We start from the raw sequence: 27,470 nt of genomic DNA on the forward strand, positions 1-27,470 counted from the left end.
GCTTCAAAAATACTGTTTTAACACAGCGATCCTTTTAAACAGGAATATGACAGCAAACCAGAAATCACTCACTAGACAAGCCTGTTTCGTTCTTTTTAGAACTCATCAGTAGGAGATAGATTTCTGGTTGCTGCATTGGAAAAGCTATTTTCATCTATCTATCTATCTATCTATCTATCTATCTATCTATCTATATATATATATACACACACACACACACACATACACATATGCAGTTGAAGGTTTGTCTAAATTATTAATAGAAAGAAATGTACTTGTGATGTTAAAATAAATATACAGAAACAGCTGTGTATGTACAATGTGCAAGCCAAAAAGTAACAATTTAATTTTGTTTTATTACAGAGTAAAGAAATTGCATTTCAGCTTCATGAGGATCTAATGAAAGTTCTTAATGAGCTATACACGGTAAGCACAGCATTTTTGATATGTCTTGTTCTTTTGAAAGTGTCTTTAAACAGGCAGCATGGTTCATCTAACAGGTGGATGCTCTTACTGAGTATCATCAAAACAAATTTCATAACAGAACTTCAAAACACATGAAAAATTATCTTAGAAGAAAACCTCATACTGGGATGATGGTGAAGTAGAACATTAGTTTTCTTGTGTTCTTTTCACACAAGATGGTAGCAAGTCATCCATCACTGAGTTGGCCTTAGCAGTAGTACAATTGTAAATCTAGACAATAATAGACAGTATTTGTGTTGTGCTTAATGAACCCAACAAAAAAGACTACATCAGAGATTCTGTTCCTGATTCATAAATCTAGTGTATTGAACCCTTTTTCTTTGAAGGCTATAAACTCCATATTGTTGAAATGGTGATTGTGGAATTGTTCCACACCTGTGATTTTGACATTAGTACTTTATGTATGAAAGCAATTGTCCTACTTAATGTCAAACATCGTTCATTAGATGAGACATCACAAATTAATTGCAGAAAGGTTATGTCAGCGTAATGTAATGGATTCATTTATAAAGGGCTGTTTGGAGCAAGCTGATACATGTTATATATTTAAGTAAATCGTCTGGCACCATCCCATACATTTCATAAACTGTATAGAATGGGGCTGATTTAAACTTAATTGAATGAGTTGAGCATTGACTAAAAAATTAGAAGTAGGTATTTTTCTGTGTAGAGAAACATTCGGCCAGATTATGAGTTTTGCGTTATGAGCTGTGCGGTGCTAACGTGCAGTTTTTTCTCACCGCTCACTTACCTACAGCGCTGGTATTACATGTTTTTACAAACCCTGCGTTAGAAGGCAAGAAGGGAGCGTAGAGCAAAATTGAGCTCCATACCGCACTCCAATACCAGCGCTGCTTAAGTCAGCGGTGAGCTGGTTGTACGTGTTCGTGCACGATTTCCCCATAGACATCAATGGGGAGAACCCGCTGAGAAAAAATCTAACACCTGCAAAAGCAACGTAAAACTCAGTAACGCAGCCCCATTGATTCCTAAGTTATGTTTACACCTAACACCCTAACATGAACCCAGAGTCTAAATACCCCTAATCTTACACTTATTAACCCCTAATCTGCTGCCCCCAACATCGCCGACAACTACATTATACTTATTAACCCCTAATCTACCGCTCCGGTCATCGCCGCCACCTACATTATACTTATAAACCTCTAATCTGCTGCCCCCAACATCGCTGACACCTACATTATATTTATTAACCCCTAATCTACCTCCCCCAATGTCGCCGCAACCTATCTACATTTATTAACCCCTAATCTGCCGCCCCCAATGTCGCCGCCACTATATTATATTTATTAACCCCTAAATCTAAGTCTAACCCTAACCCTAACACCCCCTAACCTAAATATAATTTAAATAAATCTAAATACAAATTCCTATCATTAACTAAATTATTCCTATTTAAAACTAAATACTTACCTGTGAAATAAAACCTAAGATAGCTACAATATAACTAATAGTTACATTGTAGCTAGCTTAGGGTTTATTTTTATTTTACAGGCAAGTTTGTATTTATTTTAACTAGGTAGAATAGTTACTAAATAGTTATTTAATAACTACCTTGCTAAAGTAAATACAAATTTATAAAATTAAACCTAACCTAAGTTACACTAACACCTAACACTACACTACAATTAAATAAATTCCCTACATTAAATACAATTAAATAAATTAAATAAAATAAGCTAAATTACAAAAAAACAAACACTAAATTACAGAAAATAAAAAACAAATTACAAGATCTTTAAACTAATTACACCTAATCTAATAGCCCTATCAAAATAAAAAAAAGCCCACCCAAAATAAAATAAACCCTAGCCTAAACTAAACTACCAATAGCCCTTAAAAGGGCCTTTTGCGGGGCATTGCCCCAAAGAAATCAGCTCTTTTACCTGTAAAAAAAAATACAAACAACCCCCCCAACAGTAAAACCCACCACCCACACAACCAACCCCCCAAATAAAACCCTAACTAAAAATACCTAAGCTCCCCATTGCCCTGAAAAGGGCATTTGGATGGGCATTGCCCTTAAAAGGGCATTTAGCTCTATTGCAGCTCAAAGCCCTAACCTAAAAATAAACCCACCCAATACACCCTTAAAAAATCCTAACACTAACCCCCGAAGATTCACTTATTGGGAGAAGTCTTCATCCAAGCAGCAAGATGTCCTCAACGAAGCCGGCAGAAGTGGTCCTCCAGACGGGCAGAAGTCTTCATCCAGACGGCATCTTCTATCTTCATCCTTCCGACGCAGAGCGGGTCCATCTTCAAGACATCCGGCGCGGAGCATCCTCTTCAATCGACGGCTTCTTCGGAATGAATGTACCTTTTAAGTAACGTCATCCAAGATGGTGTCCCTTAGATTCTGATTGGCTGATAGAATTCTATCAGCCAATCGGAATTAAGGTAGAAAAAAATCCGATTGGCTGATACAATCAGCCAATAGGATTGAACTTCAATCCTATTGGCTGATCCAATCAGCTAATAGGATTGAGCTTGCATTCTATTGGCTGATTGGAACAGCCAATAGAATGCCAGCTCAATCCTTTTGGCTGATTGCATCAGCCAATAGGATTTTTTCTACCTTAATTCCGATTGGCTGATAGAATTCTATCAGCCAATCGGAATCTAAGGGACGCCATTTTGGATGACGTCACTTAAAGGTACATTCATTCCGAAGAAGCCGTCGATTGAAGAGGATGCTCCCCGCCGGATGTCTTGAAGATGGAAAGGCTCCGTGTCGGAAGGATGAAGATAGAAGATGCCGTCTGGATGAAGACTTCTGCCCGTCTGGAGGACCACTTCTGCCGGCTTCGTTGAGGACATCTTGCCTCTTGGCTGAATACTTCACCCGGTAAGTGAATCTTCGGGGGTTAGTGTTAGGATTTTTTAAAGGTGTATTGGGTGGGTTTATTTTTTTAGGTTAGGGCTTTGGGCTGCAATAGAGGTAAATGCCCATCCAAATGCCCTTTTCAGGGCAATGGGGAGCCTAGGTTCTTTTAGTTAGGGTTTTATTTAGGGGTTGGTTGTGTGGGTGGTGGGTTTTACTGTTGGGGGGTTGTTTGAATTTTTTTTTAGGTAAAAGAGCGTATTTCTTTGGGGCAATGCCCCACAAAAGGCCCTTTTAAGGGCTATTGATAGTTTAGTTTAGGCTAGGGTTTTTTATTTTATTTTGGGGGGCTTTTTTATTTTTATAGGGCTATTAGATTAGGTGTAATTAGTTTAAATATCTTGTAATTTGTTTTTTATTTTCTGTAATTTAGTGTTGTGTTTTTTTTTTGTTTGGTGTTATTGTAACTTAGGTTAGGTTTTATTTTACAGGTAAATTTGTATTTATTTTAGCTAGGTAGTTATTAAATAGTTAATAACTATTTACTTACTATTCTACCTAGTTAAAATAAATACAAACTTGCCTGTAAAATAAAAATAAACCCTAAGCTAGATACAATGTAACTAACTGTTATATTGTAGCTAGCTTAGGGTTTATTTTATAGGTAAGTATTTAGTTTTAAATAGGAATAATTTAGGTAATGATAGTAATTTGTAGTTAGATTTATTTAAATTATATTTGTTAGGGTGTGTTAGGGTTAGACTTAGGTTTAAAGGGTTTATAAATTTAGAATAGTGGTGGCGACGTTGGGGATGGCAGATTAGTGGTTAATAAATGTAGGTAGGTGGCGGCGATGTTGGGGCAGCAGATTAGGGGTTAATAAATATAATGTAGGTGGCGGCGATGTCCGGAGCAGAAGATTAGGGGTTAATAATTATAATGTAGGTGGCGGCGATGTTGGGGGAAGCAGATTGGGGTTAATAATATTTAACTAGCCTTTGCGAGGCGGGAGTGTGGCGGTTTAGGGGTTAATATGTTATAGTGGCAGCGATGTCCGAAGCGGCAGATTAGGGGTTAAAAATGTTATTATAGTGTTTGCAATGTGGGAGGGCCTCGGTTTAGGGGTTAATAGGTAGTTTATGGATGTTAGTGTACTTTGTAGCACTTTAGTTATGAGTTTTAGGCAACAGCGTTGTAGTTTAAAACTCATAACTACTGACTTTAAAATGCGTTCGGAATCTTGTCAGTAGAGGCTGTACCGCTCACTTTTTGGCCTCCCAGGACAAACTCGTAATACCAGCGCAATGGAAGTCCCATCGAAAAAAGGTTTTTACGAAATTTACGTAAGTTGATTTGCGGTAAGGCCAAAAAAGTGTGCGGGGCACCTATACCTGCAAGACTCGTAATAGCAGCGGGCGTAAAAAATAAAAGCAGCGTTGGGACCTGTTAACGCTGCTTTTATACCTTAACGCACAACTTGTAATCTAGCCTATTGCTAGTAGAGTTCTTCATGGCAGTGTTTCTCAACCTTTTTGTAGAAAGTACCCATACAGGCATACATTGCACTGTGGAATCTATTAACACTTTACAAATAAATTGGATAAGTTAAAATGATGTATCTTGCATATAGATTCCTAATATAGAATGTTGACTTAAAGGGACATGAAACTCCAAATTTTCTTTCATGATTTAGGTAGAACATATCATTTTAAACAACTTTCTAATTTACTTCTTTCTCTTGGTATCATTTTTTGAAGGAGCAGCAATGCACTACTGGTTTCTAGCTGAACACATGGGTGAGCCAATGACAGTCGGTAAATATATGCAGCCACGAATCAGCAGCTAGAACCTAAGTTCTTTGCTGCTCCTGAGCTTACCTACAGGGAGTGCAGAATTATTAGGCAAATGAGTATTTTGACCACATCATCCTCTTTATGCATGTTGTCTTACTCCAAGCTGTATAGGCTCGAAAGCCTACTACCAATTAAGCATATTAGGTGATGTGCATCTCTGTAATGAGAAGGGGTGCATAATTATTAGGCAACTTCCTTTCCTTTGGCAAAATGGGTCAAAAGAAGGACTTGACAGGCTCAGAAAAGTCAAAAATAGTGAGATATCTTGCAGAGGGATGCAGCACTCTTAAAATTGCAAAGCTTCTGAAGCGTGATCATCGAACAATCATTCAAAATAGTCAACAGGGTCGCAAGAAGCGTGTGGAAAAACCAAGGCGCAAAATAACTGCCCATGAACTGAGAAAAGTCATGCGTGCAGATGCCACTTGCCACCAGTTTGGCCATATTTAAGAGCTGCAACATCCCTGGAGTGCCCAAAAGCCCAAAAGAGACATGGCCAAGGTAAGAAAGGCTGAAAGACGACCACCACTGAACAAGACACACAAGCTGAAACGTCAAGACTGGGCCAAGAATTATCTCAAGACTGATTTTTCTAAGGTTTTATGGACTGATGAAATGAGAGTGAGTCTTGATGGGCCAGATGGATGGGCCCGTGGCTGGATTGGTAAAGGGCAGAGAGCTCCAGTCCGACTCAGACGCCAGCAAGGTGGAGGTGGAGTACTGGTTTGGGCTGGTATCATCAAAGATGAGCTTGTGGGGCCTTTTCGGGTTGAGGATGGAGTCAAGCTCAACTCCCAGTCCTACTGCCAGTTTCTGGAAGACACCTTCTTCAAGCAGTGGTACAGGAAGAAGTCTGCATCCTTCAAGAAAAACATGATTTTCATGCAGGACAATGCTCCATCACACGCGTCCAAGTACTCCACAGCGTGGCTGGCAAGAAAGGGTATAAAAGAAGAAAATCTAATGACATGGCCTCCTTGTTCACCTGATCTGAACCCCATTGAGAACCTGTGGTCCATCATCAAATGTGAGATTTACAAGGAGGGAAAACAGTACACCTCTCTGAACAGTGTCTGGGAGGCTGTGGTTGCTGCTGCACGCAATGTTGATGGTGAACAGATCAAAACACTGACAGAATCCATGGATGGCAGGCTTTTGAGTGTCCTTGCAAAGAAAGGTGGCTATATTGGTCACTGATTTGTTTTTGTTTTGTTTTTGAATGTCAGAAATGTATATTTGTGAATGTTGAGATGTTATATTGGTTTCACTGGTAAAAATAAATAATTGAAATGGGTATATATTTGTTTTTTGTTAAGTTGTAATAATTATGCACAGTAATAGTCACCTGCACACACAGATATCCCCCTAAAATAGCTATAACTAAAAACAAACTAAAAACTACTTCCAAAAATATTCAGCTTTGATATTAATGAGTTTTTTGGGTTCATTGAGAACATGGTTGTTGTTCAATAATAAAATTAATCCTCAAAAATACAACTTGCCTAATAATTCTGCACTCCCTGTAGATAAACCTTTCAGCAAAGGATAACAAGTGAAGGAAGCAAATTAAATAATAGAAGTAAATTGGAAAGTTGTTTCTAATCACATGCTCCTTCTGAATCATGAAAGAAAAAAATGTGGGTTTCATGTGCTTTTAAGAATAATTTGCTGAAAACATAATTTGAAACACTTGAGTATTTTTTTTTTAGAGAGGTTCTGTTGCAATATGTTTGGGAGGACATATGTTGAAAACCAATCACTTGACGGTTTCTAAAAAGGCATAAATTAAAAGAGAGAAACGCTCAACCTGGGAACGAACAATAGCATAATAGCTTGTTCTATGGCTAGTTACCACCCTAGAAGCAGCCTCTTTTTGCTCAACATGGGCCTTTCACAGAGAAGAACTTTCCTGAAGCATATCAGTCTGATCCTAACTTCACAGTACAGTCCAGCCCCGAAATACCAGGCAATCCCTCTCTGAATGAAACAGCAAAACCCCAGATGAACGTTTCGGCCTAGTGTGGGCCTCGTCAGTGAGGTGCAGCCATTTCCCTCTAGGCACACTGAGCAACGGGTCCATGTCTGGATTCCCGCATCACACTTAGGGAGTCTTTAGGTTTCTAAAAAGGCTCTTCTTCTAAAACATGGAAGACAATCATAAATGTATACGACTTGCAAGAGAGGAGTCATAGGATACAATTCTTCAAGTTTTTATTAGTACTGTAATAAGAATAGCCTTCTTGCAGAGATATTAGGATCAGATAGAGTAAAGGTTTGCAAGAATTTCTACTAGTAGTATATTTAGTTGGGATCATGTGCAGGCAAGATAAACCTATTGACACATGTCATTAGAATCAGCAATATGCATAAATAGTATCAACATGATGAAACAGTGCTATATACATCTTTTTTATTTTTATTTTGGCTTATAATATATATTGATTATATAAGTGTGTTGTCTACATAAATATATCAATACAAATAATCCGGGTCTACATGTTTAAAATTAATGAGTATGTAGATATTGGTTAGTCCTATTGTTTGATATAGGATTTCTAAAAAGAAATGTTTTCATCCTAGTTTAACAGAGAATTACATTTTAACTGGCTCAGCATACATTCTAATTTTTTTTTTCCTTTTTGCCGTATTTCATGAATTAAAGGGCACTTTTATTATTTATAACATCAGTGTTGCTAAGTAGAATTTACTGTCTAATTTTAGTTTGAGGTCAGAATGTAGTAGCAGTGACATTGTGCTGACTGTCCTTCTGTTACTGAGATGAGGACCACATCCTGTGTCTACCATGCTCAGGTAGCTATTTGCAGAGCGGTGTGTCTTGGTTTATGCTCTAAAAATCAATCATCAGGCAGGCAATACAAAAATAAACCTTCTCTCAAGGGTTTTGTGCTTTTCAGCATAGATTGTACATGCCATTAATGCACGTAGCTCTCAACATCGCTGCCAGCTTCCAACAAGTAATTTCTTTATAAAATATATCCATGTGGGACTTCTACAGTCATCCAAGTGTAATACTTTAGGAATCTACCATTAAAAATATCAGATAACAACATTTACTTGAGGGGGGTCTTCTATTTTAAACAACTTTTATTATTTAAATTGAGATTGTCAAATATTTTCAGTTGTTTCATTTTGATCCTACTGTTAGTTGGTTTATATGTAAGAATGGTGGTGGACTTTAAGAATGCCCGGGACAAGCATAAGGCTATCCTACATACTAGATACGTTTATACTTTTAGGAAATATTGGGCTGACTTGCTGGGCCTATGGTTCTTATCTGCCGTCAATATCTATGTTTCTATTTTTAGTAATTGGCACATTGTTTCAAAAACCATGTTTCAGGAAGTCCTCAAGGTCACTCCAAGTATATTTAGGGCAAATGGATTGCTATACCATTAGGTATAGTTGTTCTAGAGCAGGGGTCAACACATTTGTTTAAAATTTAGGAGCCAGTAAGAATTTATAGGAGCCAGCCATACGTTTAGGAGCCAGACAGTTGTATTTGTATATAGAAATATGGAGAATAACCCAAAAAGTTATGAGACAGGGGTACAATTCTAGGAGCTACTTGGCTCCTGGGTTTGTCGAGCCCTGTTCTAGAGATGTCCAAATAGTCGAAACATGTGAGATTGCTGCATGAAAATAAAGAAGATGATTTAGTGAAAAACAAATAAACAAAAGTATGAGTGCATTGTTTACTGGTCTGATGTGTCTAATTTTAGATCGCATATACTTTTTTAGAATGTGATCAGAATTCTCTTGTCTTGATGTTTTCTATGCTGCTATGTTTGGTCTTAAAGGTACTTAAAACGTAAATCTCCTATAATATCCATTCTTTTAAATATCCCTTTTTTTCTTCTTTTTTTAAAATAGCATTTAGTAAAAAATATTCTGTTTCTCCAACATAGGTGTGTCCGGTCCACGGCGTCATCCTTACTTGTGGGATATTCTCTTCCCCAACAGGAAATGGCAAAGAGCCCAGCAAAGCTGGTCACATGATCCCTCCTAGGCTCCGCCTACCTCAGTCATTCTCTTTGCCGTTGTACAGGCAACATCTCCACGGAGATGGCTTAGAGTTTTTTAGTGTTTAACTGTAGTTTTTATTATTCAATCAAGAGTTTGTTATTTTAAAATAGTGCTGGTATGTACTATTTACTCAGAAACAGAAAAGAGATGAAGATTTCTGTTTGTATGAGGAAAATGATTTTAGCACCGTAACTAAAATCCATGGCTGTTCCACACAGGACTGTTGAGAGCAATTAACTTCAGTTGGGGGAACAGTGTGCAGTCTCTTACTGCTTGAGGTATGACACATTCTAACAAGACGATGTAATGCTGGAAGCTGTCATTTTTCCCTATGGGATCCGGTAAGCCATGTTTATTACGATGGTAAATAAGGGCTTCATAAGGGCTTATTAATGATGGTAGACTTTTCTGGGCTAAATCGATTCATTTTTAAAACATATTTAGCCTTGAGGAATCATTTTATCTGGGTATATTGATATTATTATATCGGCAGGCACTGTATTAGACACCTTATTTCTCTGGGGCTTTCCCAAAGCATAAGCAGAGCCTCATTTTCGCGCCGGTGTGGCGCACTTGTTTTTGAGAGGCATGGCATGCAGTCGCATGTGAGAGGAGCTCTGATACTTAGAAAAGGCTTTCTGAAGGCGTCATTTGGTATCGTATTCCCCTTTGGGTTTGGTTGGGTCTCAGCAAAGCAGATACCAGGGACTGTAAAGGGGTTAAAGTGTTAAAACGGCTCCGGTTCCGTTATTTTAAGGGTTAAAGCTTCCAAATTTGGTGTGCAATACTTTTAAGGCTTTAAGACACTGTGGTGAAAATTTGGTGAATTTTGTACAATTCCTTCATGTTTTTTCGCAATTGCAGTAATAAAGTGTGTTCAGTTTAAAATTTAAAGTGACAGTAACGGTTTTATTTTAAAACGTTTTTTGTACTTTATTATCAAGTTTATGCCTGTTTAACATGTCTGAACTACCAGATAGACTGTGTTCTGAATGTGGGGAAGCCAGAATTCCTGTTCATTTAAATAAATGTGATTTATGTGATAATGACAATGATGCCCAAGATGATTCCTCAAGTGAGGGGAGTAAGCATGGTACTGCATCATTCCCTCCTTCGTCTACACGAGTCTTGCCCACTCAGGAGGCCCCTAGTACATCTAGCGCGCCAATACTCCTTACTATGCAACAATTAACGGCTGTAATGGATAATTCTGTCAAAAACATTTTAGCCAAAATGAACCCTTGTCAGCGTAAGCGTGGCTGCTCTGTTTTAGTTACTGAAGAGCATGACGACGCTGATATTAATATCTCTGAAGGGCCCCTAACCCAATCTGAGGGGGCCAGGGAGGTTTTGTCTGAGGGAGAAATTACTGATTCAGGGAACATTTCTCAACAGGCTGAACCTGATGTAATTGCATTTAAATTTAAGTTGGAACATCTCCGCATTCTGCTTAAGGAGGTATTATCCACTCTGGATGATTGTGAAAAGTTGGTCATCCCAGAGAAACTATGTAAGATGGACAAGTTCCTAGAGGTGCCGGAGCTCCCTGAAGCTTTTCCTATACCCAAGCGGGTGGCGGACATTGTTAATAAAGAATGGGAAAGGCCCGGTATTCCTTTCGTCCCTCCCCCCATATTTAAAAAATTGTTTCCTATGGTCGACCCCAGAAAGGACTTATGGCAGACAGTCCCCAAGGTCGAGGGAGCGGTTTCTACTTTAAACAAACGCACCACTATACCCATAGAGGATAGTTGTGCTTTCAAAGATCCTATGGATAAAAAATTAGAAGGTTTGCTTAAAAAGATGTTTGTTCAGCAGGGTTACCTTCTACAACCAATTTCATGCATTGTCCCTGTCACTACAGCCGCATGTTTCTGGTTTGATGAGCTGATAAAGGCGCTCGATAGTGATTCTCCTCCTTATGAGGAGATTATGGACAGAATCAATGCTCTCAAATTGGCTAATTCTTTCACCCTAGACGCCACTTTGCAATTGGCTAGGTTAGCGGCTAAGAATTCTGGGTTTGCTATTGTGGCGCGCAGAGCGCTTTGGTTGAAATCTTGGTCGGCTGATGCGTCTTCCAAGAACAAGCTACTAAACATTCCTTTCAAGGGGAAAACGCTGTTTGGCCCTGACTTGAAAGAGATTATCTCGGATATCACTGGGGGTAAGGGCCACGCCCTTCCTCAGGATCGGCCTTTCAAGGCGAAAAATAGACCTAATTTTCGTCCCTTTCGTAAAAACGGACCAGCACAAAGTGCTACGTCCTCTAAGCAAGAGGGTAATACTTCTCAAGCCAAGCCAGCTTGGAGACCAATGCAAGGCTGGAACAAGGGAAAGCAGGCCAAGAAGCCTGCCACTGCTACCAAGACAGCATGAAATATTGGCCCCCGATCCGGGACCGGATCTGGTGGGGGGCAGACTCTCTCTCTTCGCTCAGGCTTGGGAAAGAGATGTTCTGGATCCTTGGGCGCTAGAAATAGTTTCCCAGGGTTATCTCCTGGAATTCAAGGGACTTCCCCCAAGGGGGAGGTTCCACAGGTCTCAGTTGTCTTCAGACCACATAAAAAGACAGGCGTTCTTACATTGTGTAGAAGACCTGTTAAAAATGGGAGTGATTCATCCTGTTCCAATAAGAGAACAAGGGATGGGGTTCTACTCCAATCTGTTCATAGTTCCCAAAAAAGAGGGAACGTTCAGACCAATCTTAGATCTCAAGATCTTAAACAAGTTTCTCAAGGTTCCATCTTTCAAGATGGAAACCATTCGAACTATTCTTCCTTCCATCCAGGAGGGTCAATTCATGACCACGGTGGATTTAAAGGATGCGTATCTACATATTCCTATCCACAAGGAACATCATCGGTTCCTAAGGTTTGCATTCCTGGACAAACATTACCAGTTCGTGGCGCTTCCTTTCGGATTAGCCACTGCTCCAAGGATTTTCACAAAGGTACTAGGGTCCCTTCTAGCGGTGCTAAGACCAAGGGGCATTGCAGTAGTACCTTACCTGGACGACATTCTGATTCAAGCGTCGTCCCTTCCTCAAGCAAAGGCTCACACGGACATTGTCCTGGCCTTTCTCAGATCTCACGGCTGGAAAGTGAACGTGGAAAAGAGTTCTCTATCCCCGTCAACAAGGGTTCCCTTCTTGGGAACAATTATAGACTCCTTAGAAATGAGGATCTTTCTAACAGAGGCCAGAAAAACAAAACTTCTAGACTCTTGTCGGATACTTCATTCCGTTCCTCTTCCTTCCATAGCTCAGTGCATGGAAGTGATCGGGTTGATGGTAGCGGCGATGGACATAGTTCCTTTTGCGCGCATTCATCTAAGACCATTACAACTGTGCATGCTCAGTCAGTGGAATGGGGACTATACAGACTTGTCTCCGAAGATACAAGTAAATCAGAGGACCAGAGACTCACTCCGTTGGTGGCTGTCCCTGGACAATCTGTCTCAAGGGATGACGTTCCGCAGACCAGAGTGGGTCATTGTCACGACCGACGCCAGTCTGATGGGCTGGGGCGCGGTCTGGGGATCCCTGAAAGCTCAGGGTCTTTGGTCTCGGGAAGAATCTCTTCTACCGATAAATATTCTGGAACTGAGAGCGATATTCAATGCTCTCAAGGCCTGGCCTCGGCTAGCGAGGACCAAGTTCATACGGTTTCAATCAGACAACATGACAACTGTTGCGTACATCAACCATCAGGGGGGAACAAGGAGTTCCCTAGCGATGGAAGAAGTGACCAAAATCATTCTATGGGCGGAGTCTCACTCCTGCCACCTGTCTGCTATCCACATCCCAGGAGTGGAAAATTGGGAAGCGGATTTTCTGAGTCGTCAGACATTGCATCCGGGGGAGTGGGAACTCCATCCGGAAATCTTTGCCCAAGTCACTCACCTGTGGGGCATTCCAGACATGGATCTGATGGCCTCTCGTCAGAACTTCAAAGTTCCTTGCTACGGGGCCAGATCCAGGGATCCCAAGGCGGCTCTAGTGGATGCACTAGTAGCACCTTGGACCTTCAAACTAGCTTATGTGTTCCCGCCATTTCCTCTCATCCCCAGGCTGGTAGCCAGGATCAATCAGGAGAGGGCGTCGGTGATCTTGATAGCTCCTGCGTGGCCACGCAGGACTTGGTATGCAGATCTGGTGAATATGTCATCGGCTCCACCTTGGAAGCTACCTTTGAGACGAGACCTTCTTGTTCAGGGTCCGTTCGAACATCCGAATCTGGTTTCACTCCAGCTGACTGCTTGGAGATTGAACGCTTGATTTTATCGAAGCGAGGATTCTCAGATTCTGTTATCAATACTCTTGTTCAGGCCAGAAAGCCTGTAACTAGAAAGATTTACCACAAAATTTGGAAAAAATATATCTGTTGGTGTGAATCTAAAGGATTCCCTTGGGACAAGGTTAAGATTCCTAGGATTCTATCCTTCCTTCAAGAAGGATTGGAAAAAGGATTATCTGCAAGTTCCCTGAAGGGACAGATTTCTGCCTTGTCGGTATTACTTCACAAAAAGCTGGCAGCTGTGCCAGATGTTCAAGCCTTTGTTCAGGCTCTGGTTAGAATCAAGCCTGTTTACAAACCTTTGACTCCTCCTTGGAGTCTCAATTTAGTTCTTTCAGTTCTTCAGGGGGTTCCGTTTGAGCCCTTACATTCCGTTGATATTAAGTTATTATCTTGGAAAGTTTTGTTTTTAGTTGCGATTTCTTCTGCTAGAAGAGTCTCTGAACTATCTGCTCTGCAGTGTTCTCCTCCTTATCTGGTGTTCCATGCAGATAAGGTGGTTTTACGTACTAAACCTGGTTTTCTTCCAAAAGTTGTTTCTAACAAAAACATTAACCAGGAGATTATCGTACCTTCTCTGTGTCCGAAACCAGTTTCAAAGAAGGAACGTTTGTTGCACAATTTGGATGTTGTTCGCGCTCTAAAATTCTATTTAGATGCTACAAAGGATTTTAGACAAACATCTTCCTTGTTTGTTGTTTATTCAGGTAAAAGGAGAGGTCAAAAAGCAACTTCTACCTCTCTCTCTTTTTGGATTAAAAGCATCATCAGATTGGCTTACGAGACTGCCGGACGGCAGCCTCCCGAAAGAATCACAGCTCATTCCACTAGGGCTGTGGCTTCCACATGGGCCTTCAAGAACGAGGCTTCTGTTGATCAGATATGTAGGGCAGCGACTTGGTCTTCACTGCACACTTTTACCAAATTTTACAAGTTTGATACTTTTGCTTCTTCTGAGGCTATTTTTGGGAGAAAGGTTTTGCAAGCCGTGGTGCCTTCCATTTAGGTGACCTGATTTGCTCCCTCCCTTCATCCGTGTCCTAAAGCTTTGGTATTGGTTCCCACTAGTAAGGATGACGCCGTGGACCGGACACACCTATGTTGGAGAAAACAGAATTTATGTTTACCTGATAAATTTCTTTCTCCAACGGTGTGTCCGGTCCACGGCCCGCCCTGGTTTTTTAATCAGGTCTGATAATTTATTTTCTTTAACTACAGTCACCACGGTACCATATGGTTTCTCCTATGCAAATATTCCTCCTTAACGTCGGTCGAATGACTGGGGTAGGCGGAGCCTAGGAGGGATCATGTGACCAGCTTTGCTGGGCTCTTTGCCATTTCCTGTTGGGGAAGAGAATATCCCACAAGTAAGGATGACGCCGTGGACCGGACACACCGTTGGAGAAAGAAATTTATCAGGTAAACATAAATTCTGTTTTTCCACTTCAGTTTTCACAGTGTAAGATTGTGTGTGAGCACAGCCTGTGGTCCCCTTGCTAGTACAGACAACGTACTGGCCCTGCAGGCGTGCCTTCAGTAATGTTCTCTTTGATCAACAGTGAAAGTAGGCATGTGAGTTTGCTTGTGTTGCAATTTATATACATGGCTTTGTAGTGGGGGTATAAAGACTATGAGATGGGTTTGGAAGAATGTGCCCAGGCATATGGAATGCTTCATATTGTGTAATAAGGTAGAATTTTCAATGCTTAACAAATTCTGAATTTAAATTAAGGAGGAAATTAAACAGTTGATTAAGACAATAGCTAATAGAATAGTTACCTTGCATTTGTCTGTGTAGATGCTGTGCAGCAAGTAATGTTAGGCCAAGTGGCCGAGCATTCTTTAGTACAGGAGGTCACCATGCCAGAACCTAAGTATGCACACTCTCGTGTTGATTCCCACAGTACGTGCTTTGACGCACCACCATATCACATGATGTCACCGTCCCTCAGAAGCCTGCATGTCAGGTATAAAAATGAGACTCATCACACTTAGATACAGGCATGGCGACCCCAAGTGCCTACATTAGAGTGCTTGGATCTTCTGGGTCTATTGGCTTGATGTGTAGCATGCACATACAATGATAATAACATCAGGGTAAGTTTTACATTTGTTATTGCTACATTATTCTCCTATTTAATGTCACTTCATATATCTAAATGTAAAAAAAATACTTCCCATTAAATCACACTGTGAACAGCCAATGATGAGCTGTAAAACACTTATTTTATTTGCCATTCAATTTTAGCCAGATTCATCAGTATTGTTTGATAGTTTGAAATAGAATTCTATTTTTTATCTAGAAATGTTTTCATAACTTCTATATTCTGACTTAAGTGGTTTAGTAGATAGTTTTATTTTCTTTATTTTCAGCGCTAAATATTTATTATATGTTCTGTGCAAAATAATTCTGATCTGTCATTGTAGCCATTTTGTTAAAGTGAATGTAAACTTTAATGAATTAAAGGCTACTATCAAATAATAATTTTAAAAACAGGGGCACATTAATTATTTATCGTTTACAAAGATGCTTATTTTTTAAAATAACTTTGCATTATGGTAAACATAACACTGATCCTCCGCCTGCCGCTTCTGTTTTCATTAGCATATCAATGAGGAATCCGGCTTCCTCCAATTGTTGCGTTGCCCCATGAGCAGGACGCCAAAGGGGGCACGCAGCGATTGGAGGAAGCCGGATTCATCATCATTCTGCTAAAGAAAGCAGCAGATGCGGACGGAGGATCAACGTTATGTTAACCATAACGAAGGTAAATATTCTAAAAAATAAGCATCTATGTAAACTTTAATTAATTAAAATGCCCTTGGTTTTAAGATTATTATTTGATACTGGCCTTTAATTCATTAAAGTTTACATTTACTTTAACACAAATAACTGCACAGAAACAGGGTTGGTAAAAAAAAAAAATATAAACAAATTAAAAATGAACTGAATATTTATTTACAAATGGAAACATTGAATATTAAACACTTAGTCACGAAAACTGAGAACATATAGCTAGTAATGCATTTACAATAGTGTGGTATTTGGAAACATCAGAGATTAAAAGAGACTGTACCCTTAAGGCTTTAAGAGGCCCACTGCTTTTGAACTTAGTAAGCTTTAATGGCTTAATGAACAATTAATTTAGCGGTTGTCATCTTAGCAGTAACATTTCAAATAACCCTGGTGCTCATCAAATATATATATATATTAATCTCTTGTCAAGACCATCATTGAACACTTTCCCCTGTGTTTGTCTTTGGGTCTCTACTAAATGATGATAAATATGTATCCCATATAATACTGTACAACAACACAAAGTAGCCATTTATGGGCTAGATTAGGAGTGGCGCGCTAACTGTTAAATGCGAGCGAAAAGTGGTTTACAAGTTGGAAGTCAACGCATTCGATTCAGCACAATTGAATTTAACACATGTCAGAATATTGCAACTTCAGAGCTCTGGTTAATTGTTACACAAGTCAAAAAAAGTTGCACAAAAAACATCAAAAATTATTAACCCCTTAACGACCAGTGCTGTACCCTGTACGACGCTGCAGTCCTGGGCTTCTCTCTGCCGCAATCTCACTAAAAATGGCGAGATTGCGTTATTTCTGCATGCCCCTCGAGTGGAGCACTGCATAAATAGAGTTGCAGAGTTACCGATGCAGAGAAGGCCACTCTGCATCGGACACTGGTGGTGCCAATCGTTGGTGGGTGGGAGGGTAAGGAAGGAGGTGGCACATAGCTGGAGGAGGCAGGAGGTGGGTGAGGGGGAGGGATCCACTACGCTACGGAATAAAAAAAGCGTGGAGCCGCAATGAGTAGGAAGGAAGGGGGAAGCAGGGAGAGGGGCTTGATATTGTGGAAAGTGGTGTAGAGGGTGGGAAAGCGATCTGGGAGGGGGTTATGGTAATGAGGGGGGGGGGGCAGCTAGACTACAGAAAAAAAAGAGATCAAACTGGGTACTGACAGAAAATATATATATATATATATATATATATATATATATATATATATTAAAAAAATTATATATATATAAAAAAAGCCTTTTATTTTAGTACTGGCACACTTTCTGCCAATACTTAAGATGGGGGGTGACCATTGTGGAGTGGGGGAGGGAAGAGAGCTGTTTGAGAGGGATTAGGGGGGATCAGGGGGTGGGATGTGTCAGGTGCAGCTGCATTTAGCGGCCTTCTAATTACCAAAAAGCAACACCAAAGCCATATATGTCTGCTATTTCGGAACAAAGGGGGTCCCAGAGAAGCATTTACAACCATTTGTGCCATGATTGCACAAGCTGTTTTTCACAATTTTAGTTTTCTCACTGAATTTATTTACAAAGTGAACAATTTTTTTATTTGATCGCATTTGGCGGTGAAATGGTGGCATGAAATATACCAAAATGGGCCTAGATCAATACTTTGGGTTGTCTACTAAAAAATATATATAGTTTTTAAGGGTAAATTTAAAAAAGGCCAAAATAAACTTCCATGATTCAAATAGTGCTTGTAATTTTAAACAACTATCCAATTTACTTTTATCATCAATTTTGCTTTGTTCCTTTGGTATTCTTAGGTGAAAGCTAAACCTAGGTAGGCTCATATGCTAATTTCTTATCCCTTGAAGGCCGCCTCTTATCTGAATTCATTTTGACATTATTTCAAAACTAGAGGGTGTTAGTGCCATATAGATAACATTGTGCTCATGCTCGTGGAGTTATCTAGGAGTCAACACTGAATGACTAAAATGCAAGTCAGTCAAAAGAACTGAAATAAGGGGGCAATCTGCAGAGGCTTAGATACAAGGTAATCACAGAGGTAAAAAGTGTATTAATATAAGTGTGTTGGTTATGCAAAACTGGGGAATGGGTAATAAATGGATTATCTTTTTAAACAATAAAAATTCTGGTTTAGACTATCCCTTTAACATTGAAATACATACTACATATCTAAATATGTGTGTGTGTGTATATATATATATGTATGTATGTATGTATGTATGTATTTGTGTGTACATGTGTATGTATATGTGTATATATTTGTTCAGGGAAGCTTATCACCCGACTCATTAACAAATTAACTTCACTTACCCAAAAATTGCCCTCATCTATCTCTTCACTTATATCATTCTCACCTTTGCAGTCCCCACCTCCTGTTTCCCATCCTCCCACCCATCTAGATTGTAAGTTCCCACGGGAATAGGGCCCTCAGTTACCCCTGTAAATGTCTGTAAAATGTTGTCTCTTATTGTATTGTTTCTCCTTGTACCCATGGGCAGCGCTTCGGAATCTGTTGGCGCTTTATAAATAAAGAATAATAATAATAATAAATAATATATGTTTTTCCATATATATAAACACATAAATACATATGTATACATATATATAAGAGCATTGGAGCATCAAATATATATATATATAAATATGTATTTAAGATTAAATAATACATGTTCAGCTGTGTGAAGAACATTGGAAAATAAAATATAAACATGTAATGTCGGGTTAGTTCACTTAAGAAAATGTGATTGTGTTTGCGTGAGTGTAATATTATGTTTTTTTTCCACTTTTAGCTCTCCATTGAAGTCTTTGGGGGAATACTTTAATTCGGTTGTGATATTCTTAGCTTAGCTTTTTGCCTGCGTTGGGTTGGTGCTCATGCAAAAACTTTTTACTTTCAACTTGTATACCTCACATGTGCACAAAAAGGAGAGCTAAATAGCGCTTCACTGTAAATGTGCTGCTATAGGAAGATTCTCTGTGACTGACGGGTGCCAGTGAAGGAATATATATCTTTAGACTGCACAGTGATTTGCTACTGTTTGCTGCTACACCCAGAACATAGACATGCATACACATATCTTGCAAATAGATTGGTTATGTCAGCATTAAAGGATTGCAGCTGTATCAAATTGTAACCACCTCAGTCTTTTCTTTTCATTTTATATAAAAACTAAATAAAGAATAGTTAAAAGGGAGACAAAATACTAAGAATGAGCAGCATTATACCTAAAGCATGACTTTTGTAGATTCCACTCAGGACTATCTTGGCCTACTTAGTCAAATAGTGAGACCCCCTCTCCTAAGCAGAAATAATGTGAAACTCATTTTGGCTTTAAGAGGATGATGACTATTACCCTCTTCCATTCCTATTTCTGTCCACCATGGGTGAGGCAGGACTACTTTCCCTTTCCTTTACAGATCATTGGTGTAGGCTTTTTCCCACCTAGAGACTTACATTATTTCCCTGGTGATCAAAGGTTTACCGGTCGCTGGGAGCCATATTGAGGGAATCGGGTGGCTGTTGGTTGCTGCAGGAGCATTCTGAAGGTTCTCTTTATGGGCGCTGTCCTCTTTCTCCATGATGTCCTCAGGATCTGACATTAAGGGTAATTTGCCCACGCACACTTGGCTTTTAAGTGACAGGAGTTTTTTTTTTAAACAGCATATTTCAGCCAGCTGAACTGTTTGGTTCCTCATTTTTTCCTCCATTATATATTTCCCCCGGTCCATGAAATTAGATGCTTTTGCATAGATGTGGGATTTCAGTCTAATTTATGTATTTCCTCCAATTGCCCTAATACCACGTCTGCTCCAGAAAGACAAAATCTATCTTCATTTTGATTATTCCATTTTGGCCTAGCAGGCCCAGGTTTCCACTTCTACAAAAATTGGTTCTTTAGTGTCTTTGGATTCTCCCAACATTTCTAGAAATACAGCACCAGGGACCAGTGCAGCATCCAAATCTACAAACACTCAATCTGGCAGCTTGCTACTGAGTTGCCAAGATTAGGTAATTTTACTACTAAGCAATATTAATATTTCTCCTGCTGTGATGCAGACACTACTGCAAGTTCCACAACAATCTACATCTAAAGTATATTATTTTTTTTTTCAGGCTTTATCACATATTGAGCCTGTGCATAGGTTTCTTGTTCCATCTTGGGATCTTTCCGTAGTTCTAGAAGCTCTCATGATCTCATTTCTTGTGTTCCATCAGGATAAAGTAGTACTTTGAATGGTACCAGTATTCCTGCCTAAAGTTGTAACTGATTTCCATTGTTCCAAGGACATTACCATGTTTTATCTTTCAAATAACAAGTTAGTGGATAGTAAACCTTTTAAACTAGGCAAAGGGGGGGAGGGTCAATTAGAACAAAATAGAACAGAGAGATCAGTCTCTGAATATGTCACTCCCTTAATATCTCAAGGAAGGGATGACTTAAGAAATGTCACATTAGAAAGTATAGAGGAAAATACACCAAGTAGCAGCAGAAAGCACATGAAAATTAAATGTATGACAACAAATGCAAGAAGCATGACAGGTAAAATGGGGGAGCTGACGCTCTTAGTTGCAGAAGAGGACTATGATGTTATCAGTATAACTGAAACTTGGTGGGATGATTCACATGACTGGGCAGTTAACTTAGAGGGGTATACATTATTTAGGAGGGACAGGAATAATAAAAGGGGTGGAGGAATTTGCATGTATATTAAACCTGACCTTAAACCTACAATAAGGGAAGATATTTATGATACAAGTGACAATGTAGAGACCCTGTGGGTTGAAATAAAGAGTGGGGGGAAAAATCCTAAAAAAATATTACTAGGAAACTCAACTACTTATCCAAATAGGTAAGGCTGCTAATAACAGTGCTGTAATTATGGGAGATTTTAACTACCCTGATATAAACTGGGCCAATGAAACTAGTAATTCAGCTAAGGGGGATAGATTTTTAAATGTTCTCAGGGATAACTTCTTGTCACAATTAATAGAGGAGCCAACTAGGAGTAAAGCTATATTGGATTTAGTGCTATCAAACAATACAGATATAATATCAAACATAGAAGTTAAAGAACATTTGGGTAACAGTGATCATAACATGGTCACATTTGAAATCTCTTTTCATATGCAGTGTTTTAAAGGCTTAACTAAGACTTTTAATTTCAAGAAAGCAAAATTCAACGATTTAAGGAAATCATTAAATAATATAAATTGGGACAATGTATTTTCTAATAAAAATACAGAGGATAAATGGATAATATTTAAAAAATTGTTAAATAAATATACATATCAATACATACCATATGGTTATAAAAATAAAAATAAAAAAACTAAGCCGTTATGGCTAAATAAAAATGTGTTAAGAGAAATTAGGAAAAAACGTAGGGCATTTAAATTATTAAAAGAAAATAGTACAGACTCCTCATACAATATTTATAAGGAATGTAACAAAGCATGCAAAAAAGCAATCAAATTAGCCAAAATTGAAAATGAAAAATTAATTGCCAAGGATTCTAAGTCTAACCCTAAAAGGTTCTTTAAGTACATAAATAGCAAAAAATCTAAGAAGGATAATATAGGTACATTAAAATGTGTGGAGGGTAGCATGATAAATAATGACAGGGAGAAGGCTGAGGTACTAAACCAGTTTTTTTCTTCAGTATACACAAGAGAGGAACCATTGAATGATACTTTGGAACAGAATAGAACATGCCAGTCCATACCACTAACTGGGTTTTGTGTAGAGGATATCAGGAAAAAACTAAAAAATATTAAGGTAAATAAAACTCCAGGCCCAGATGGAATACACCCAAGGGTGTTAAGTGAACTTAGCACTGTTATAGACAAACCTTTACTCTTAATTTTTCAAGACTCATTATCCTCAGGCATGGTACCCCAGGATTGGCGTAAAGCTGATGTGGTGCCACTCTTCAAAAAGGGAAGCAGGGATGATCCAGGAAGCTATAGACCAGTTAGTCTGACATCAATAGTGGGGAAGATATTTGAAGGGATTATAAGGGATTATATTGATGAGCATATTCGTGTAAACAAGATTATGAGTTCTAATCAGCATGGCTTTAGGAGAAATAGATCATGTCAAACTAATCTAATTAGATTCTACGAGGAAGTAAGTAAAAATATAGATAAAGGGGAATCAGTTGATATACTTAGATTTTGCAAAGGCATTTGATACAGTGCCACATGAGAGATTAATGCACAAAATTAAGGGACTGGGAATAGCTGAAAATGTTAGCTCATGGATAAATAACTGGATAAAAGATAGGGAGCAACGAGTAGTAGTAAATGGATCATACTCAGATTGGACAAAGGTAATCAGTGGCGTCCCCCAGGGATCAGTACTGGGCCCTGTTCTTTTTAATATTTTTATAAATGACTTGGAGCAAGGATTAAATAGCTACATCTCTATTTTTGCAGATGATACTAAATTAAGTAAGGTCATTATGTCAGAGCAGGACGAACTCTCTTTACAAAGGGATTTGCTAAAATTAGAACTATGGGCAAGTGAATGGAAAATGAGATTTAATACGGAAAAATGTAAGGTTCTACATTTTGGAAGTAAAAATAAGCAGGCTACGTATTTTTTAAATGGGACAAGACTTAGCCAAACACAGGAGGAAAGGGATTTGGGAGTAGTAATAGATAACAAGCTAAAGATGAGTGCACAATGCAGGGCAGCGGCTTCAAAGGCTAATAAGATACTAGCATGTATTAAAAGAGGCATTGATTCAAGGGAGGAAAGCATAATTCTGTCATTATATAAAGCCCTGGTAAGACCTCACCTTGAGTTTGGAGTGCAGTTCTGGGGACCGATTGCTAAAAAAGATATTGCAGAACTAGAAAAAGTTCAGAGAAGGGCCACAAAGCTAATAAGGGGATTGGAGAAATTAACCTATGAGGAGAGGCTAGCCAAACTGGGTCTGTTCTCTTTAGAAAAAAGGCGCTTGAGAGGTGACATGATTACTTTATATAAATATATTCAAGGCCCATATACAGAGATGGCAGAAGCTCTTTTTATTCCAAGAAAATTGTTTCTGACAAGAGGTCATAATTTAAGGTTGGAGGAAAGGAGATTTAATCTCCTGCAACGGAAACGTTTTTTCACTGTAAGAGAAATAAAATTGTGGAACTCATTACCAAAGGAGGTAGTGAATGCCAATACCATAGATACATTTAAAAATAGTCTGGATAAATTTCTGTATATAAACAAAATTCATGGATATGATTGCTAGTATTAAATGGGTCACATTTTAATGGGGTTATTTAAGCTTAACTGGAGCTTATCCGCCGATAAGCGCAACACTCCCGCCCGCCATCTTGTCTTTATTGACAGATGACAATCTTAAACCAACTAATCCTTGTTCCCCCCTGGGCCGTGATGTTTATGCAAAGGGGCTGAACGCCCCGGGGGGGGGGGGGGGGCGGGGGAAACAAGGATTAGTTGGTTTAAGAATAGTCATCTGTCAATCAATTAGACAAGATGGCGGGCGGGAGTGCTGCGCTTACCGGTGGAGCAGTTTAAAGGTAAGAATATAAGAAAATAAATAGATTTTAAAAAATTCATGACTTAAACTCCTGCTCATTTTATAAGTCTATGCAATGCCGTGAGGCTGTACTTTTAAGTTGACCTTCACTTTAAGGTATAACAGTATCAGTGTAACACAATGTAAAACAAATGGAAGGGGATTTATTAGTCTCATCATTCACCTAATATAGAATTGTATCTATAACAATTGATGTGCCATGTTTGGGTGTGTGGGTCAAAGAGAAACAGAACATGATCTGCTTAAGAACCAACAAAATTAAAACCTGCCTCCATTCCTCCCACATGTTCTGGCTATGTAATTGTCACAAAGGCAAAGACATTTTAATTATGAGTATTGGTTGTCCCAAAGCTACAGAAATACTGTAAAACTACACTAGACACAGACCTACCCATAGACACGATACATTTTAAGTTACTATTGAATTCTAGTTTTTCACTGTCCTACAGATATTTTTGTTATTGAAGAAGTATTTTTTTTTGTAAGTGGTGCTGAGATAAAATTAATCAGATAGTGCATTTGATGACTTCATAAAGAAAACCAATTTGATACATCCTAGACAGCTGCCAATAATGAGCGTTTGAGAAACAAATAATGGCCTGAGGGAAATTTTTATGGAATTCCTCAAGTAATTAATCATATTGACAGACTTACAGTAGCCTAAATAATGTGGTATCAGTCATCATTCTGAATTATTTTCTTTTGTATGTGCAGCAACTCAAGCAGTAAATCTTAATCTTACTCTTCGGAGATATTATTTCAGAATTTAATATCCTATGCTTTGACATTTAGTTCAGTCATAAATGTGTTCTTTTATTGCAGAGCAGTAAAATATTGTATTTGTCTGTATATTGTAGGTTTTTGGTCTTTTTTTTCTTCTTTTTTTTAATGGAATGTGAAAAATGAAGTAGGTATGCAGGATATAAATAACCAGCTGGCTTATGTTTTTATTGTTGCCACATCCTCTAATATCAATCATGTTGTAAGCTCTAATTAGAGACAATCTTTCCGTATCCCAGTGCACCTTATACATCATTGTTTATCTGCTCCTTATTGTTGCCCAGCACATTATAATCTTTTTTATTTTTGTAATTGCATTATAATGTTTTATTTTGCTTTCTAAACCAAACTTTATCATATTTAATGTCATAGTCAGTTTTGTTGTTCTTTTGTTTATTGTTAGTATTATTATTATTATTAAGAAGAATACGGTTTATAAGAACAATATAATTTCTTTGTAAAGCTACCTAGAATGGTGGTAAACATGATTTTTTCTTTAATTGAACAAAAAAAAAAAAGAAATACTGTTGTTTTATTTTAAAACATTTGCAAACATGCATTTTTATGCACATTTTCTTTTTCTTAGTAGGAAATGTAAAAGCTTTTAGCTTAGGAAAACTGTTATGTTTACTAAATTACAATATAAGATATCCATAGAGTATTTTTATTTATTTTTTTAGGCTGCAAATGTAAAGTTCATACCCTTTTGGTTATTCTTCTTAAAACCTAAAATAGATAATAAATTGATTTTCTTTGATGTGCTATATAAGTGCCTTTCTTTGTCACTGTACTTATATGTGCTGAGCAAGATTCTAACCTGTCACACACTGTTCTAGACCTTGATTTGATTGGTTGGATTTTCCCATTCATCCACTTTATAGTTTCTCAAGTGCATCAGCAGATAGAAGAGATGAAAAAATACATGAGTTAGGCAGATATTATATGACTCAATTCCTAAATGGCTAATTGGTAAAATTAGTTTGGGTTCAAGGATTATCCTACTTGGGATATAAAAATCGTATTGTTTGTCCCTTTATTGCTCGACATATTCTGTACTACATAACCCTGAGCAAGATAGCCATCAATAACTGTACTGGATGTAAAGTCTAATATAAGTTAATGGAATATGTGCACATTAGATTTCAAGCATAACTTTTTTGTAAAATTTAAATGTGGTTTAAGAAATGTAAGTATTATAGAGTGCATCCAATATCTCATAACACCATTTTAAGAATGTTTACATAATATAATCTAGGATTATCTCTCTGCCATAATTCAGCAGCATCATGCTTGATCATATTTAAAAGAAAGAGTTCACAATTTGCCAGCAATAATAATTTTAAACAGGGCAAGTAAGACCTCTTTCAACTTGTGCAGCGAACTTGAACACACTGCGGTGAAGCTAAGTTATCGGACCACTTCGCGGTAAGGACTCGTTATCCAGCAGCTTGTATTTGAAGCTGTTTGCTTCTTACCGCTAAAAAACCATGAGACTTTCTTGTTCACCACGTCCCTACGTTAGCTGGACAATCCCCAACCCCAACCATCCTGGGGTAAATCCTAAGCGCTTTTCAAAAGGGGAGCCCAGAGCTGTTTGGTCAACACTGCTCTGGTAGCAGATGACTTCAAAATAAATTCATGGTAGCGACCAAGTATATAAAATATCCAATCTTTATTTCAAAACCTATTGCTAGTAAAATTATTTAACATGCTAAAAGCTGTCACCCTAGACATGTGCCCTTTGTGGTGGCAAAGGGACAATTTTTCAGAGTGAAGAGAAATTGTACTGATACTGCAATATATAACAAGCAAGCTGAAGATTTGAAAAAGAGGTTAAAACAAAGAGGTTATTCAAAATCGGTCATTGACAGAGTTGGTAAACAAGTCAGGGATATGGATAGGAGTCTTCTGGAAGACCAAACTAATTCTAAAAAGACTAAGAGGAAGGAATTCAGAGGGGTCATACTAGTCACTGATTATACTGTTTACTATTCTAAAATCTCACATTATTAAGGGCTCGATTTATCAAGCCCTTTGCCCATCTACAAATGCAGGTTCCTACCTTCTTCTCCACCTCTTAGGTGGAGAATCTCAATGTTCCGGTCTCGTTCGACCGGGAAGATTGACAGCTCCTGCCCACACTTGACTGACTGTGCGCGGGTAGGGGGCGGCATTGCACGCGAACGCAAAATAACACTTGCGTGCAATGTTAGCTGATGAAAAGTTTGTTAGTTTTGTCAATGAAGGATGAAGATATTAATATAGAAGATGTAAAACTTTTTGGGAAATCTTCTAGCTCCATCTAGTTTATCGGAGTTAACAGAGGCTAAAAGTTATTGGTTGTTACATAGGGGCATTTACAAATGTGGCAGCAGGAGATATAGAGCGTGTGACCTTATTATCACCACAAACCAGTTTAAATCGGAGGTCATGGGGTGAAGTTTTTGCTATGAACTGCGGCCTCAGTTGCACTTCCTCTTATGTTATATACACCATCACTTGTATCCAATGACATGTTCAGTATGTAGGTCTCAAGTCCAAAGTCATTACAACTAGAATTAGGAAACACTTGTCAACTATTAATTTTGGTGAAGCTTCCACTCCTTTAATGCAGCATTTTGTTAAATACCATAAGAGCCCATCACATGGAGGCGATCGAGACAGACTTTTGGGAAAGAGAGAAATGGTTTTATATTTTTAGATCAAAAAGTACCTACTGGTATAAATTCAGAATATAATCTGATTAATTACTGGAAATAATAATAAAAACAAGTCTGGAAAAGATGTTAGCAACAGTTGATTCATGCTATCTAAAACCAA

At 38.4% G+C, this 27,470-nt stretch overlaps 1 protein-coding gene across 6 annotated transcripts in view; it reads left to right on the forward strand.

Annotated features, from left to right (window-relative positions):
- The window catches only part of SRGAP1 (SLIT-ROBO Rho GTPase activating protein 1), a 437,132-nt gene that overhangs the window by 218,620 nt on the left and 191,042 nt on the right, over positions 1-27,470 (forward strand). For all 6 annotated transcript variants that reach the window (XM_053716831.1, XM_053716835.1, XM_053716834.1 and 3 more), the window contains one exon: positions 364-426. In XM_053716831.1, the coding sequence (XP_053572806.1) occupies positions 364-426 (63 nt within the window). The remainder of the gene's footprint in view (positions 1-363; positions 427-27,470) is intronic.

The sequence above is a fragment of the Bombina bombina genome, chromosome 6, assembly GCF_027579735.1.
Source record: "Bombina bombina isolate aBomBom1 chromosome 6, aBomBom1.pri, whole genome shotgun sequence".
Classification (NCBI taxonomy): Eukaryota; Metazoa; Chordata; class Amphibia; order Anura; family Bombinatoridae; genus Bombina; species Bombina bombina.